General features: G+C 34.9%; 1 protein-coding gene across 2 annotated transcripts in view; it reads left to right on the forward strand.

The window, feature by feature from the left end:
• Positions 1-298: 298 nt before the first annotated feature.
• Positions 299-13,433, forward strand: part of arhgap42a (Rho GTPase activating protein 42a) — a 72,567-nt gene continuing 59,432 nt past the window's right edge. For both annotated transcript variants that reach the window (XM_088921887.1, XM_088921888.1), the window contains exon 1: positions 299-748. In XM_088921887.1, the coding sequence (XP_088778013.1) occupies positions 595-748 (154 nt within the window). In that variant the 5' untranslated portion in view covers positions 299-594. The remainder of the gene's footprint in view (positions 749-13,433) is intronic.

Below are 13,433 nucleotides of genomic sequence, written 5' to 3' on the forward strand. Positions count from 1 at the left end.
GTATAATACAGTAAATATATATTAATACAGTACTGTATACTGACACCTTATCAGAAAGACTGGAGTAGCTAAATGCAATCAAGGACGGAATTATACAAAATGTTTTACTTTGCTAATCACTGTTTCACACATTTTGTTCAGAAGTGGTTAATAAGATTCTAAGGCAGTGGTCTAATAAACTTGCACGCCGCGAACCTCATCCAGATGGATTGAAAATGGATTTGTAGACGATAAACGTGCCCAAAACTTAAATCACCCCAACAGTACTAAAGTTAGCCAGTAGGAGTCACACAGTCACTGGCGGTTCAATTGCTGTTACTCGCACAAGTTTCTGAAGTAAAAGTGACTGAGAGAAGAAACAAACTGCCGGAAGTGCAGAAAGACAAGGGGGAAAACTTTTCAAGAACTACAATGTAACTTACTGTATCGGAATATTTAAACGCAAACATATATACTCTTCTAGAAGAAGAGATAACGTCAACGTTAAACCTGAAAAAAAGTTTAATGTAGGGAAAATTTTAAGAAACGTTTTGTTTTGGGTGATCCTTGGGACGTATTTTTTTTTTCTTTTTGCTTAACTTTCCCATATGTACAATGGGGCTGCCTACACTGGAATTCAGTGATTCCTTCTTGGATAGTCCGGACTTTCGGGAACGGCTGAAATGTCATGAAATTGAACTCGAAAGGACGAACAAATTCATTAAAGAGCTCATTAAAGATGGGAATATGCTAATTTCTGCGTTGAAAAGTAAGTAAAATTCGGGATCCGTGAAAGTCTTGGGAGTCTTGGATACCATCTCAGTTTAACAGAAGGCAAGGGTGAAACATTTAAATACTGATTGAAAACTACTCCAGAAGAATGTCTCGGTCATGTTATGCATTTCAAATCTTTCATATAACTTTTCTTTTACTTTTTTTTTCTAAATTCTTGAACTACAAATCAGTACGAGCGATCTGTTACTGTAGATCCCATTCATTCCTTGTTGCATAGCTAACGCAAAACTGATTTACTTTATGACGTAAGTTGTAGATGCGTTTAATTAATTGTAAAATAAACATTTTGTAAAGTACAATGATTCGTGACAGTGGGCTGAAGCTGTATTTTTCTTACTTTTATGTACCACATCTTCATAGGCAGAATGGACTTTTACACGGAATGGGGGATGTTATATTCAGAATGACATCCCTGTAAAATCGCTGCAACTCAGAAACTTGTTCTGCCTGTATGTTATACATTTTCATTATGTTGCAAGCACTTGAGACTTCCAATAGCCTTTGTTTTAGTTTTTTTTTACCAACGTCAAAAACCGGTATATAGCACATGAACGACTTACAGCCATTCTGAAGAGTATATGAACAGGATATTTACCCAGAGACCACCGAAACAGTTTTATCACCAAACGTTGCAGTTTTAGAGGCTAAGTAGTAGCATAGTAAAGCGTAAACAAAAACAATTTAAAAGTTTTAGTAAGACGTTTCACATTCGTGTTTTATACTTAGCGTTGTCTTGATGTGTCTGTGGAAAATGCAAAGACTGCTCCTTCGTTTATACCAGCTAAAGGACTGACCTAGAGGGCAAAGTTATATTCCTCAATTCAATCTATAGTAATAGCACTAGAATGTAGTTGAAAATTCACTTTTTTTAAACCTAAAGTGGAATAAGATGTGATGGCAGCTGTGCTGTAGGTTCTAAAGCTGCCTAGTGCTGATTGTTACCATTAGTTATCTTTGAGTAGCATCTGAGAAGCAGTTCCAAAATGTTGATATTCTTTAATTCCCACGCTGTTTTTAAACTATTCTACTGTAGTAGTACATGGGATGTTTTTAAAAAGCCCCACACTGTAATACTCTTTTGTGATCAAACACAGCAATTCCTACTAATGTTCTTATTGTGTTGCTTACAAAACTGACAGTTATCACAATCCTTATGCTAATAAAATGTTTGTGGGATTAGGATAGTTACCACACTTTGAAAACAGTACTCTGAGGTTTATAAAAGAGAAACATTTTATAGGAAACAGCTGATAGTAATTTCGGAGTTCTATAGTAGATGTTGCATACTTGGATTCATTTTTAATATTTTTTGTTTATATTACTGTTTTTCTGAGTTAAAACATATTTCTGATAACTAAGAAAGCTGGTGTATGGAAATGGAGTGATTTATGGCAGCACAGGGGTTTTATAGCTATAGTATTGCAGTCAGTCTCTAGACATATGGATATCATTAGTAGATTACCAAAATACACACATTAAAGGGTATTATTAAAGGATAGTGAAGAACATTTCTTCAAGGGCATAGAATCAATTTTCAAAACTCAGTAGTGACTGATAGTAAACGTTTGTTTTAGTGATTTATGAAGAAGAATTACTTATCTTTATTAAAAACAAACTTTTGAAAAACAGGCTTTGATGTAGAGGGTACAACAACTGAGGGGTATAAAATGTACTGTATATATTAATTATAAACCATTTACATCATTTAGACCCAAGTGACCTTCACTGAACTTACCATTGCTGTCGCCTCTTGAATGATCTGAAATTACAGTGATATTGCTGCTTATCAATGAAACCCTCGACACTGAGGAAAACGTCTGAACCTGGCCTGTTCTGCTCATTTGATCTCAGAACTAAAACTTCATTTGTAAAAATAGTTTTGTAATTCCTTGTATGGAAAAGTCCAATCTCATGTTCATGCATGTTTATCTCATTGAACTCTAATAATGTATTTTTAATGTATATTTAAAAGTATGCATGTTGTATACTGTTTTAAATGGGTATATATTAGGATACTATTTTAAATTAACTCAACTAGCATTGCTGGTTAACAGAAAATGTAGTGCTCTGTAGATCTCAAGTGATAATAACCCTGATCTCTGTGCATTTTGCTAATTCTTCTCTATGTAGACCTAGCTTTTCAATAATGAGCAACTTTAAACAAATATCCTGTGGTAACTTGCAGCAGGCCTGGCTATTCTCTCCTATTATCATTTTTATTCTGACTATCAAGTTTTTCATTACTCCGAGTGTGCTTCAAAACTCCTGCTGTTAATTGCATAGTGATGACTGTCTGCACTGTACAGAGTTAATTTGGTGGCAATATCTTTAAACACATTTCAGTACCTTTAAAACAACCCTGGGAATAGGCTGCATATCCTCTCATTTAAATGGATTATTGATTTAAAAAAACTTCAGAGTTTTATTCATGTTAAACAAGTCTGTCTTAAATATTTTCATTAGTTTCGTAATGCAAGAAATTCCTAAAGGAAATTGTTTTCCCTTTGAATTTTGCTACGTGCTCAAATAGAGCTGGCCTCGATTTGTAAGCTCTAGGGAACCCGTAAAGAGCATTAATAAGTCTGTCTACTCTGCAGTGCTAGGTAATTACTCTCAAGATGTTCTCTTCTCTGGAGGGTAGATGTGTACATCCTGTTTTGGTGCTGGTGAGGCTTTTAAGCAGCCTGCTGCCATTCATTGCCTGCCCATGTGCTTTGGAACCTCAACAAACTTTTAGTGGCTGGTCATTCCTTTTTCTTGCAATCACTTCATCTAGTCTTAAAAAATAAATCACTTCTGTAATGCTTTTGGTGGGTCTAATGGCTTTTTAAATGACTGACCAGGACCATGGCCAACACATGAGGTTGTGTAGCAAGCTCTTGACAATTTCACTGTAGTCAGTGATACAAGTAGTTGACGGTTCATACTCTGCAATAAAATAGCCGTTACCTATTGCTGAGGAGATATATATCCAATGAATTTGCTCAGAAAGGTGTAATCACTTTTTTTGTGTAGTGATGATTTCAGGAAGCTTATTTTTTAATGTGTTACGATAACAATACTTTTTTACTAAGAAATCATTCACAAGCCAAAAAAGGCATTCTTTTAAAAACTTTTATCTGAAGACACCCTTCCACTTTAAGATAGGATCCCTAATTTGTTTACTACAGTAAACCTTTCAAGAGCATAGAAACACAGTGTTTTAAAACAAAAAATGTTTTGTTCATATAATATATACTGTTTCACAATGTTTTTATATTTAATTGTTGTCTTTACAACAAATTGCTTATAATTAAAAATCATTTAAACTGGACTGGATAGAGCATATGACTGGATGGACTTAATATCCATTGCCCAATCCTTTTTTTTCATTAGTCCAATTGTAATAAACATGACAAATATAAAGTAATTGATGACAAATATTAAGGGATACTTAATATTTTGGTGTTAATTCATTTGAGTGAGGAAATAAGAGCGTACTTCTTCAGTGACAGAACTACTGTTGTGGGTGCTGTGTTTCATCGACTTTGTCTGGATTTTCAAGGTTTCAAAGGAACACTGATCAGAGAATATGTGCTATAGTGGTGAGTGACACTCCTACTCTAAGAAGGGTCAAACAACTCTGGGAAAGGAAATATAAGTGGTTTAAGTATTTGAAGGTTAGGATTTTTAGACGCAGAATTTGTATTATTCCAAATATTGTCCCTGGAAACAGGCTTGTCTTTAGGGACATTCAAGCCTCTGTTTCCAATAGTAGTGGTTATATGATGCCTATATTAGAAAGACATGTTGTATACATGCAGACATAGTATATAAACAACCACAAGCCCCAGTGGACATCACAGGCAAGCTTTGCAGAATGGAGATGTAAGTCTAAAAAAAAGCAATGGCAGTTTCTGTGGGCAAGAATAACTTCTTGCTACTTTAAAATAAGTAAAGGAAGATTGTTGCTTTGGGGGTAAACTCTGTGGGTATAAAGTGAACTTTTGGTCATGGTTAATTAGTTTTTTTATAAAGCTGATCAGAGCCATTATTTCAGCCAAATGCTTTTGATTGGTTAGAGTCCCTGCTCATGGAACTATTCCTTTTCTTTACAATTATACAATTTATCAAGCTTCCTTTTGAAAGAATAACCACATGTGAGCCAGCTGTCAACTAAAAACATTTCTGTGGACTGGGAGTGTGTGTGAATAGTGAAGATCTTCCCGAGGCTTTGTCACAGGTAATTGATTATAAACAGTCTTCAGCATTTGAGGATTATGTAACCGCAACCTGACTTCATTCGAACTATGGTTTAATTCATAGTGAGAATCACAGTGAATGGAGAGAATAACATAAGTCACCAGTCATGCACCTACACCTTTTAATGAAAATACTTGTAAATGATCACGTTTTTTTTACAATAGTTTTAATATGTAACTAAATGGCAAGTGTATTTTTCCCCTTGCACTGTAACCAATGATGATTTGTCACTTTCTTATTCAATTAATGGCTCACTTTTTTCTTGTAGTAGTTATCACTTACAGTGTTGCACAGTTTGCAGTTCACTGAAATGAACAGCTGTTTGGTCACTTCAGTTGTTTAAACACAACTTTGTTGCAAAAGATATTTTACTGATCAGGCAGGTACAATTTACTTCAATCTTCTAGTGTACCTTTTTCCTTATATTGAAGATTAGAATGTCACATGATGGCTTTCTGTTTTCCAAGAGATCCTATTGTGAAGAAATTATCCAGCACTTCTCTTTGTGATGAAGAAAGTACATTAAATTCTGATAAAAGAAGTCAATAGTTTAAAGTCAATTACACAACGTCTTTATACACTGAGCTTTAGTTATTTGTTGGAAATTTTGTCCCTGGACCTGAATTGCTTCAAAGAATTTAAGATTCTTAGAATCGATTTAAGAATATCGATTCGAAGAATATCAGAACGATGCAAGTGTTTAATTTAATGCAATTTCAAATAATGGAAATACCTAAAAGTTCTTATGTTATTGTTAAATTTGATTGAGTTCTTTTTAAAAAGGTCAGAGATTTGATGCAAGAAATGGCAAAAAATTGTTTCATTTTTCATTGAAGGCAGTTGTGTCTGTGGTATCGGTACAGAAGATGACCTCACAATTCTGTTGGGAAACATATGAGAAAGTCTATTGTTGATATAACAGACCCTAATTGTCAGTGATGATCATTATTTAAAAAACGCAATCACTGTTTGACATAGTCTCTAACAGAGAGCCACTCTTTAATCCTCCACAGAGTGCAAGGGGTGTCATGTTACACAGACAATGGATTACAATGAGATCTATACAGTACATAATGTTATGTTTACATGTGTAGTCATGCCCTTTCTAAAAATATCCAAAATGAGTGATAAAATACAAAGCCTCCACTGTTGGGGCACACTTCTTTCTGTTGGTGACTGGTAACATTCTAATATATGTTTAAGAGAAGAGAAATGTTTTTCATTGCATGTGGAGTATTTTGCTTTTGCTGGCAGTTTCTTTTTCCCTGTTTTTTTTTCTTGAAACATTTTTGAAGCAACTGATTGATAGTTTAAATATAGGGTTTGAAATATAGTGAGACAGGGTTCCTGTAGCATATTATTTCTCAACAGCGCTCTATAGAAACTTGCAGTCCTCTTTTGCTTTTTTCAAGGAATGGTGGCCAATTAAACCGAATAGCTGCGGTGCGTGAGCACACTGTCTGCTTTTGTTTCCTCCATCCAACCATTATCAGAAAGTTACTTTCTCCTGGTAAGATTCATGACAAACTGGTCCCTGTCCTAATTCCTAGGGTACAGGATGGGACTACAGCTTGGATACCAGTCCAGCGTAGGATATACATGCAGTGTGACGGTTCAGAGACACGAATTAACCTAGCCAGCATTTCTTTGGAAGGTGAATGGAAAACAGTCATTCAAACAAGGAAGGAACATGCAAAGTCCAAAAGCTCCCAATTTCAGAATCGAACCCAGGAACCAAGAGCTTCAGGCAGCATTGGTATCCTCCCTGAAACATGGGTTATTACATTACATTCATGGGTAGGTACAGTGTTTGTGCTTTTCTTTTGAGCAAAATCTCATTAATTAAACCTTGAATATTTCACAGAAGATGAACAAAAACCTCTTTTGAATTAAACTTAATATGTTCTAGTTGCGTTACTCCCACCCAAGTACTTTTACAAAGAAATGAAAGGTTTGATTGAGGAAAAAAGGCATAATTAGTTGGATTAATGAATTGGAGTGTGAAGTGCATATAAGTAATTTTTTAATTGCTAAAATCTTTTCTATTATAGATCAAGGTATGTCAGTTTGTGAAACAATTAGATAATTTGGTTTATCTAGAAAAAAAAACTTTTTGTGAAACAGGCATAAAATTACATTTTATGGTTGTAATACCTGGTATCAAATATTAAAATGAAACTGCCAAGTGTAATGCGCTACTATAAAGGAAAAGTAATTAATTTTGTATAAATGCACAGATGTTATTTGGCATGTTTTTGACAAATTTCAAAAACTGTGGAAACTTAATTAAAAGGACATTTTATATCTGGATAAATAAAAGGAATGAATAGCCCCACAATCGTGCAATTCAAATTTTCCACGTGAAATGATCACTACAGTTGTGTGGTCCAAATTGAGTTCCATTAACCATTCCCCAGCTCCGCCATCACTCTGGAACTGAGTAATGTAGGGTGAAATGTGCAAGCATTTGTCCTGGAGCCACTTTGGTCACCATGAAGGCCTGTTAGTATTTCTGCATCCTCCATACCCCGCAAACAGGGATCTGAGCAGAAGCCATGAGGCAGAAAGATGATGTACAGCAGGAGAGGCAGAAATACTGGTATGTCACCCCAGCAATGGCTGTTTTGGCAGATGAAAACTGCTGTGGACTGACACCTTAAAATCGTCTTGGCCACCATGTTATTGGCTCAGGGTGGCATTCTTTCAAAATCTGCTGTGCAACAGATTCTCCACAATACAGTCACACACAAGAGCCTTCCTCCTGAATTAAGGTAGATCTGGAATGAACAGTTAATCCTGAATTACTTCAAAATTCTAGTGAGATTTCCCCTAGTAATTTGTCATGTCAAATGTAATTTATAACATTCTAGCAAGAAACCATCTCTTTAAAAGCACATAAACAGTTTCACTGAATCAATTTAGAAATTTCAGTTCCTGTTAATTTAGGAAAATGAAACAAAATCAGAATCCTCTTCCTCATTTCAAATGTGAATAATTTTGGGCAACTTTCTTGTTAGATCTGGGGTTGTTAAAACAAGGCAGTTGTAGGTTGTGAGCTATGAATATAGTTCTAAAGAAGTCCCCCCTGCGGTGCTGATGAGGCATTGTCTTTATACCAGGTGTAAAAGTAGCTACCTTGAGCATGGTTCTCATTTAAGTACTTCTCAAAGTGAGAAATGGTTTCTGCACCCAATTAAATAGTTTTTCTGCTTCTTTGCCATGTTGTAAAGAAAAAGATTATTTTTGAAGGCTGGTTTGTTTCATGAATATCATTTTATTTCAATTGTAAAAATGCAGTCTTGAATATGTTATAGTTAATTGCATCTCTAGGAAGGTCCACTTATATAACATAATCTCATACTGGTGCACACACCACAAAGGTAATCATACTGTTATTGTGTTCAGTGATTTAAAGCACCAGTAGTTCGGCTTGGTAAAAGGTAGCTAACAACAAGATGTCATTTGGCTTATGTAGCTTTTCATTTCCACTCAGAAATGTCTTGAAAGATGTTTATTTTGATTTAGATGTTTTATTTCTTTTATGTACGTTTTCAGGTTTCAAATATACAGTAGGCCTTGCGGGAACATAGTTGCAGTATTGAAACATGGTTCTTATAGATCCCTGTGCAACTCACCTCAAAACTAAAATAATAGTATTACTGTGTTGCTGGCAGTTTACAGAATCCTTTTAATCCATATAGTGGTCAGGTGGAGCAAACTAACCTGAAAGTGTTTATATTTCGAGTAATATGTTCAGGACATGTTATAGTATAGACACTCCTTTAACAAATCTCATCATCAGTCCTAAGATTGCAGAATACTTTACTAGAACTAGAATTCTTGAGGTCTAATACAATTATATTTTATAGCAGTCTGCTTCTACATACGGTAGATTTCTATTGCTTTTGACATGATAGTTTAAACCATAGCAAATGCACTCAGTTAAAAGAATTATATCTACTGTGTATTAAACAAAAGTTGTGCTAGAAGTATTTTACTGGCATAATGGCATTGGTATGAAAATAAAAGGGTGTGTTTTGTATATTCAGAACAAACTAAACTACTGCCTCTGTGGGAGTTGGTTTAGGGTGGTGCTCGATATGTTCACTTATAAGGATGGAAGAGGGATATCCAACCCGTTCTGGTTATGTTATGGCAGGAGGGAAACCCAATCTAGGTCTATGGTAGACCTAAACTAGTTGCTGATCCAGGTAGTGAAATGGAAGAGATATGCAGTGAAGATGGCCATATAGAACAACAAACAATACTGTCAGAATCATAATTTATCACAGCTACAGTAACTAATTGCCTCATGCAAGGTGAGGAGATACAATGTCCTATAAATGGAAGCAGGAAACCTAAGTTGTTTCTCTTTAATGTTTGTTGTGTGCACGTATATGTTCCGTGTAGATACAGTAAATATGCAAGCCAAGAATCACATGATTGCAATGGAAATAAGCAAAAGATAAATTATATCTTTATCAAAGTAATCTTTCAGATTGCGTACAGGTACGTTTCTTCTAAGGTAAGACATTACTAACTACAGCTATTGGCTACAGCAGTGCATTTCGCAACATGCTTGGGCTTACAACAGAGAATTTTTTAAGGCAGGGCATCTTGTCTTAAAGTGCTCATACTTGTCAATGCTGGCATTATATCTCAAAAAGATTTGACAGTGAAGGTGATGGTTTTCACACAGCTTTCATCATTTTGCATTAGGCTGCCTGAGGGATCACAGTCACGTTCTAATCATGTGTATTGCAGCTCTCTGAAACTGGGGGAAACAGCCCACAGAGATCCCAAGAGTACAATTTATTGAAGTGCGACTTTTCATTTCTGCATGCAAGAAGCTGTAGAATAAAACACTTTTAACATACAGCTGTGCTGTACGTGTGCAGTTTTCTGGGCTTTGCAGATTTATCCACATTGTTATTTCACTCCATTGTTATGCATGTTATTTTTCAGAAGTCAGCGAATGCGTCGTTAATTACCTGTTTCATTTTTTTTCAATGCCGCAAAGTCATTTTGAGCGTCAACCTACCTCTTGGGCATCTTTCATCAGTTTTAAATGAAAAAACATGATCATTGTTGTTACTGGCAGTGCATCTATTTAAAATTAAGAAACAATGACTTTATTGTTATGGTAGAGTGTTTGGGAGATTGTAATACTTTTTCTTGCCCTTATAATTCGATTATTGTTCTGTAAAGGTTCAAATAGTATTTTTTATTATTCTTTGTTGAACGGTATCCTTCTTTTAGTTACATGACCGCACAAGATTTCCATCAGGGAAGCTTTAAAGTGTCAAAGAAAATAGACAAGCAGTGCTAACAAGGCATTATGGAAGATACATGTTCATTGTGGTTGTCAAGTGCATGTAGTTTTTTAAGAAGATAAGAATGATTACAAACCAGTAGAGGCCATTCGACTCATCTAGCCCAATCGGAAAATGCAGGACCTCTTTTCCTGCTGCCGTTATCAAAAGATAATTTAGAAATACTGGGTGTTTCTCTTGCTGTCAGTAACATAGGAAGTTCAAGAGCAGGGCATCTACTGTAGTAATTCTGAGGTAAAGTAAATAAACAAACAAGAAAGCTGCAGCATGTATTATTGCAAATCAGTGTTTAAATCAAAAGTGTGGTGCTCAAGCCCACGGTGAGGTGATAAGCTTTTTGTTGTGATTTGACATAAACGTTTGAAAAACAGAACTGATAAGAGAAAGATATGAACAACTGATGAGAATTTCAGCCTCTTCACCCTTCTTTTTGACTTTTCTTTTTACAGTATTTTTTTGGTCAAATCTAGAGCTCAAAGTGTCAAATCTATGGAAATTCAATCACTGAGTTTCCAGTAAATTGCTGTAAAATTTGAAGATAAATATGCTGCTGATGGAATGTTCTGGAATGATATATCCCTAGAGATAAATATGCTGTTTACCCAGAAGGGTTTTGCAAAGGGAGCACTGGCAGAAAATGATTTCTCACACAACCCCTTCCATACACAGCAACATTTATTTGCATTCTGTTTCTGTTCTGGTCACACAGAATGTAATTACAACCAAAGACAAAAGTGCCATGCCAATATGTGATAGTGTTTTTTTCCTGTAATGCCATCAAATAGAGTACTCTAAAATTCTGTCAGTATGATGTAAATAAACAGCAGGCATTGCTATTTCTATGAAATTTAAATATGAGACAGTTGTACATGTGTATCAGTTTTCAGCATCAACATTTGTGCGTTTTACATTCAATAGCATTAGACAGTTAGGAAAAAATGTTACTTCATTAATTTATACAAATAATATCTCTGGCTTTAACTGTAAAACCCCGGTTTGGTTTGGAATATGTTTTCCTTTCTTTTTACAATTAATTTTATCCAAAATAAGCAAAGCAATAGCTTTCATTACGAGTTTCTTCCCTTGACCACTCTTTCTGGTCCATGGAACAGAGACATACGAAGTTTACCTTTAAAAGGAAGGCAAACTTTGGAGCCTCCTCTCTACTGAAAGTGGCACTGCAATGGAAATATGAGGCTCTTGGTCAGGGTATTGATTTTCATACATTGTGCAGAGTCATGAGCAAATGGAGGATTTCCTCCTTCAAAATCTACTTACGATGTATACACTGAGACCATTAGAGTTAACTGCATCTGAAACAAACTTAGTGTGGCTGAACTCTCTCTATAATCCTCAAGCTTTGTTTATAGTTTACCTGCTGTGACTAATGAAAGGTCTGCTGTGATGTGGTCTGTAGATTTCACTGTTTTACTAAACATCTTGTGACATTTGTGGTTCTCTGCTTGAAAGACTGTGTGTGGTGATCAGTGCTGCTCCTTGAGTCTCACATCCTGAACTGCTTTTAAGCTGTTCCCCTTTTCACACTGTCTGGTATTATTAAAATATAGATTTTTTCCTGATTACAGTCATTATGAGATTGTGCATTAATATGTTTCAATGGAGGATGATAAATTATGAATAATATGAAGCATTAGCCACAATATATGAATGCAAAATATCTATTTTTCATCCTTGTTGTCATGTTTCATGCTGCTGCTCCAACGAAACAAAGCAATTACCTTATCAGTTCACATAAGTGTATCCAGACATTTCTTCATTTCCCTCAATAGCTAATGTTAATTAAAAGTGTGTTGAAACTTTTTCACGATTATTATTTCTTAATTAACAAGTAATGAACTGAATATCTGTGAAATATTTGAGTTGGTGTAGACTACAATACAGATAGTGCTTTTATCTGTAAATTTATTACACATGACATTTGTGAATAATCCATTATCATTAATGTTATTTCCAGTTATTTTTCTTATAAATATAATTCAACACAGTGCTAAAGAAAAAGGGTTTACATGTGTGTAATATAGTGCATCTTTTCTTTCAATTGAAAGGTAAGACCACACCTAAATATCAGAAATACCTATTTAGGCCTGAATGTTTGTCATAATCGCATCTACAATACCTAGGAAAAAGAGTGGCAAAGATTAAGATTTATGTGACAGTTATCTGCAGATAATAACTTAAACCTTGGATTCAAAGAGATTTTAAAATTAAAAATAATTATATACAAGGAAAGTCTTTATTTTTAATACCTTTCATAATTATTCTCTTGGAAATATTTGAATTAATTCTTCAGCATGGTATTTTCCATGTCCTGACAGAAAAACTGACTTTGTGATTTTGTGAATGAGTACCTACAAATTTAAAAAACCATAATGGATGCCGAGAACATTCTGTGCTTCTTGTGATTGCTAAAAAGGTGTAATCTGAAACAATTTTGAAAAATCTGGTGTAGACGCTATGCACTGTAGGCTTCTGTTTCATAATCATTGTGTGTGTAATAAAAAGCACAAGTTGCAATATAGTATTATGCTTCTTTATTGAGTGCTATGACTGACAGATGAAGCTAATTATAGATGAGAAATGGAGAGTGTGAGAACAGCTTTTCACTATGGGTATGGCTTTTAGTAGCAGCGTGTTGCTGTGTATTAACCTAAGTGAACCACGAATGACAATTCATGGCACTTCATTCTCTTGCCTGGTACTTAAGATTGACTTAGTTTTGCATCAGTTTTCTATGTGAAATTCTATCTTTGATGTGTTTTGTGATTTACTGCCATTTAGGATTTTTATGCCTAACGTAGCAGGAGTGATTGGATATTGATGTAAAAATAATGTTTTATAAAATAAATGTTATTAGATTCTTGTGCCTATCAGTTATAGAGGTGCAATTAAGGCCAAACTTAATTTTTTTAAACACACTCTTCACCAGTTGTGCAGTTTGATAAATCACTATACTATCATTATTATTTTTGAAAGGGACTTCAAAAGCTACTGCTCAAGGATCTTAAAACGTTCATAACCAAGTAACTGCTGCTCTTCACACCAGTCTTTTATTCTTTCCCTTCA

The sequence above is a fragment of the Atractosteus spatula genome, chromosome 7 (genome assembly GCF_055471065.1).
Source record: "Atractosteus spatula isolate fAtrSpa1 chromosome 7, fAtrSpa1.hap1, whole genome shotgun sequence".
Taxonomy (NCBI): Eukaryota; Metazoa; Chordata; class Actinopteri; order Semionotiformes; family Lepisosteidae; genus Atractosteus; species Atractosteus spatula.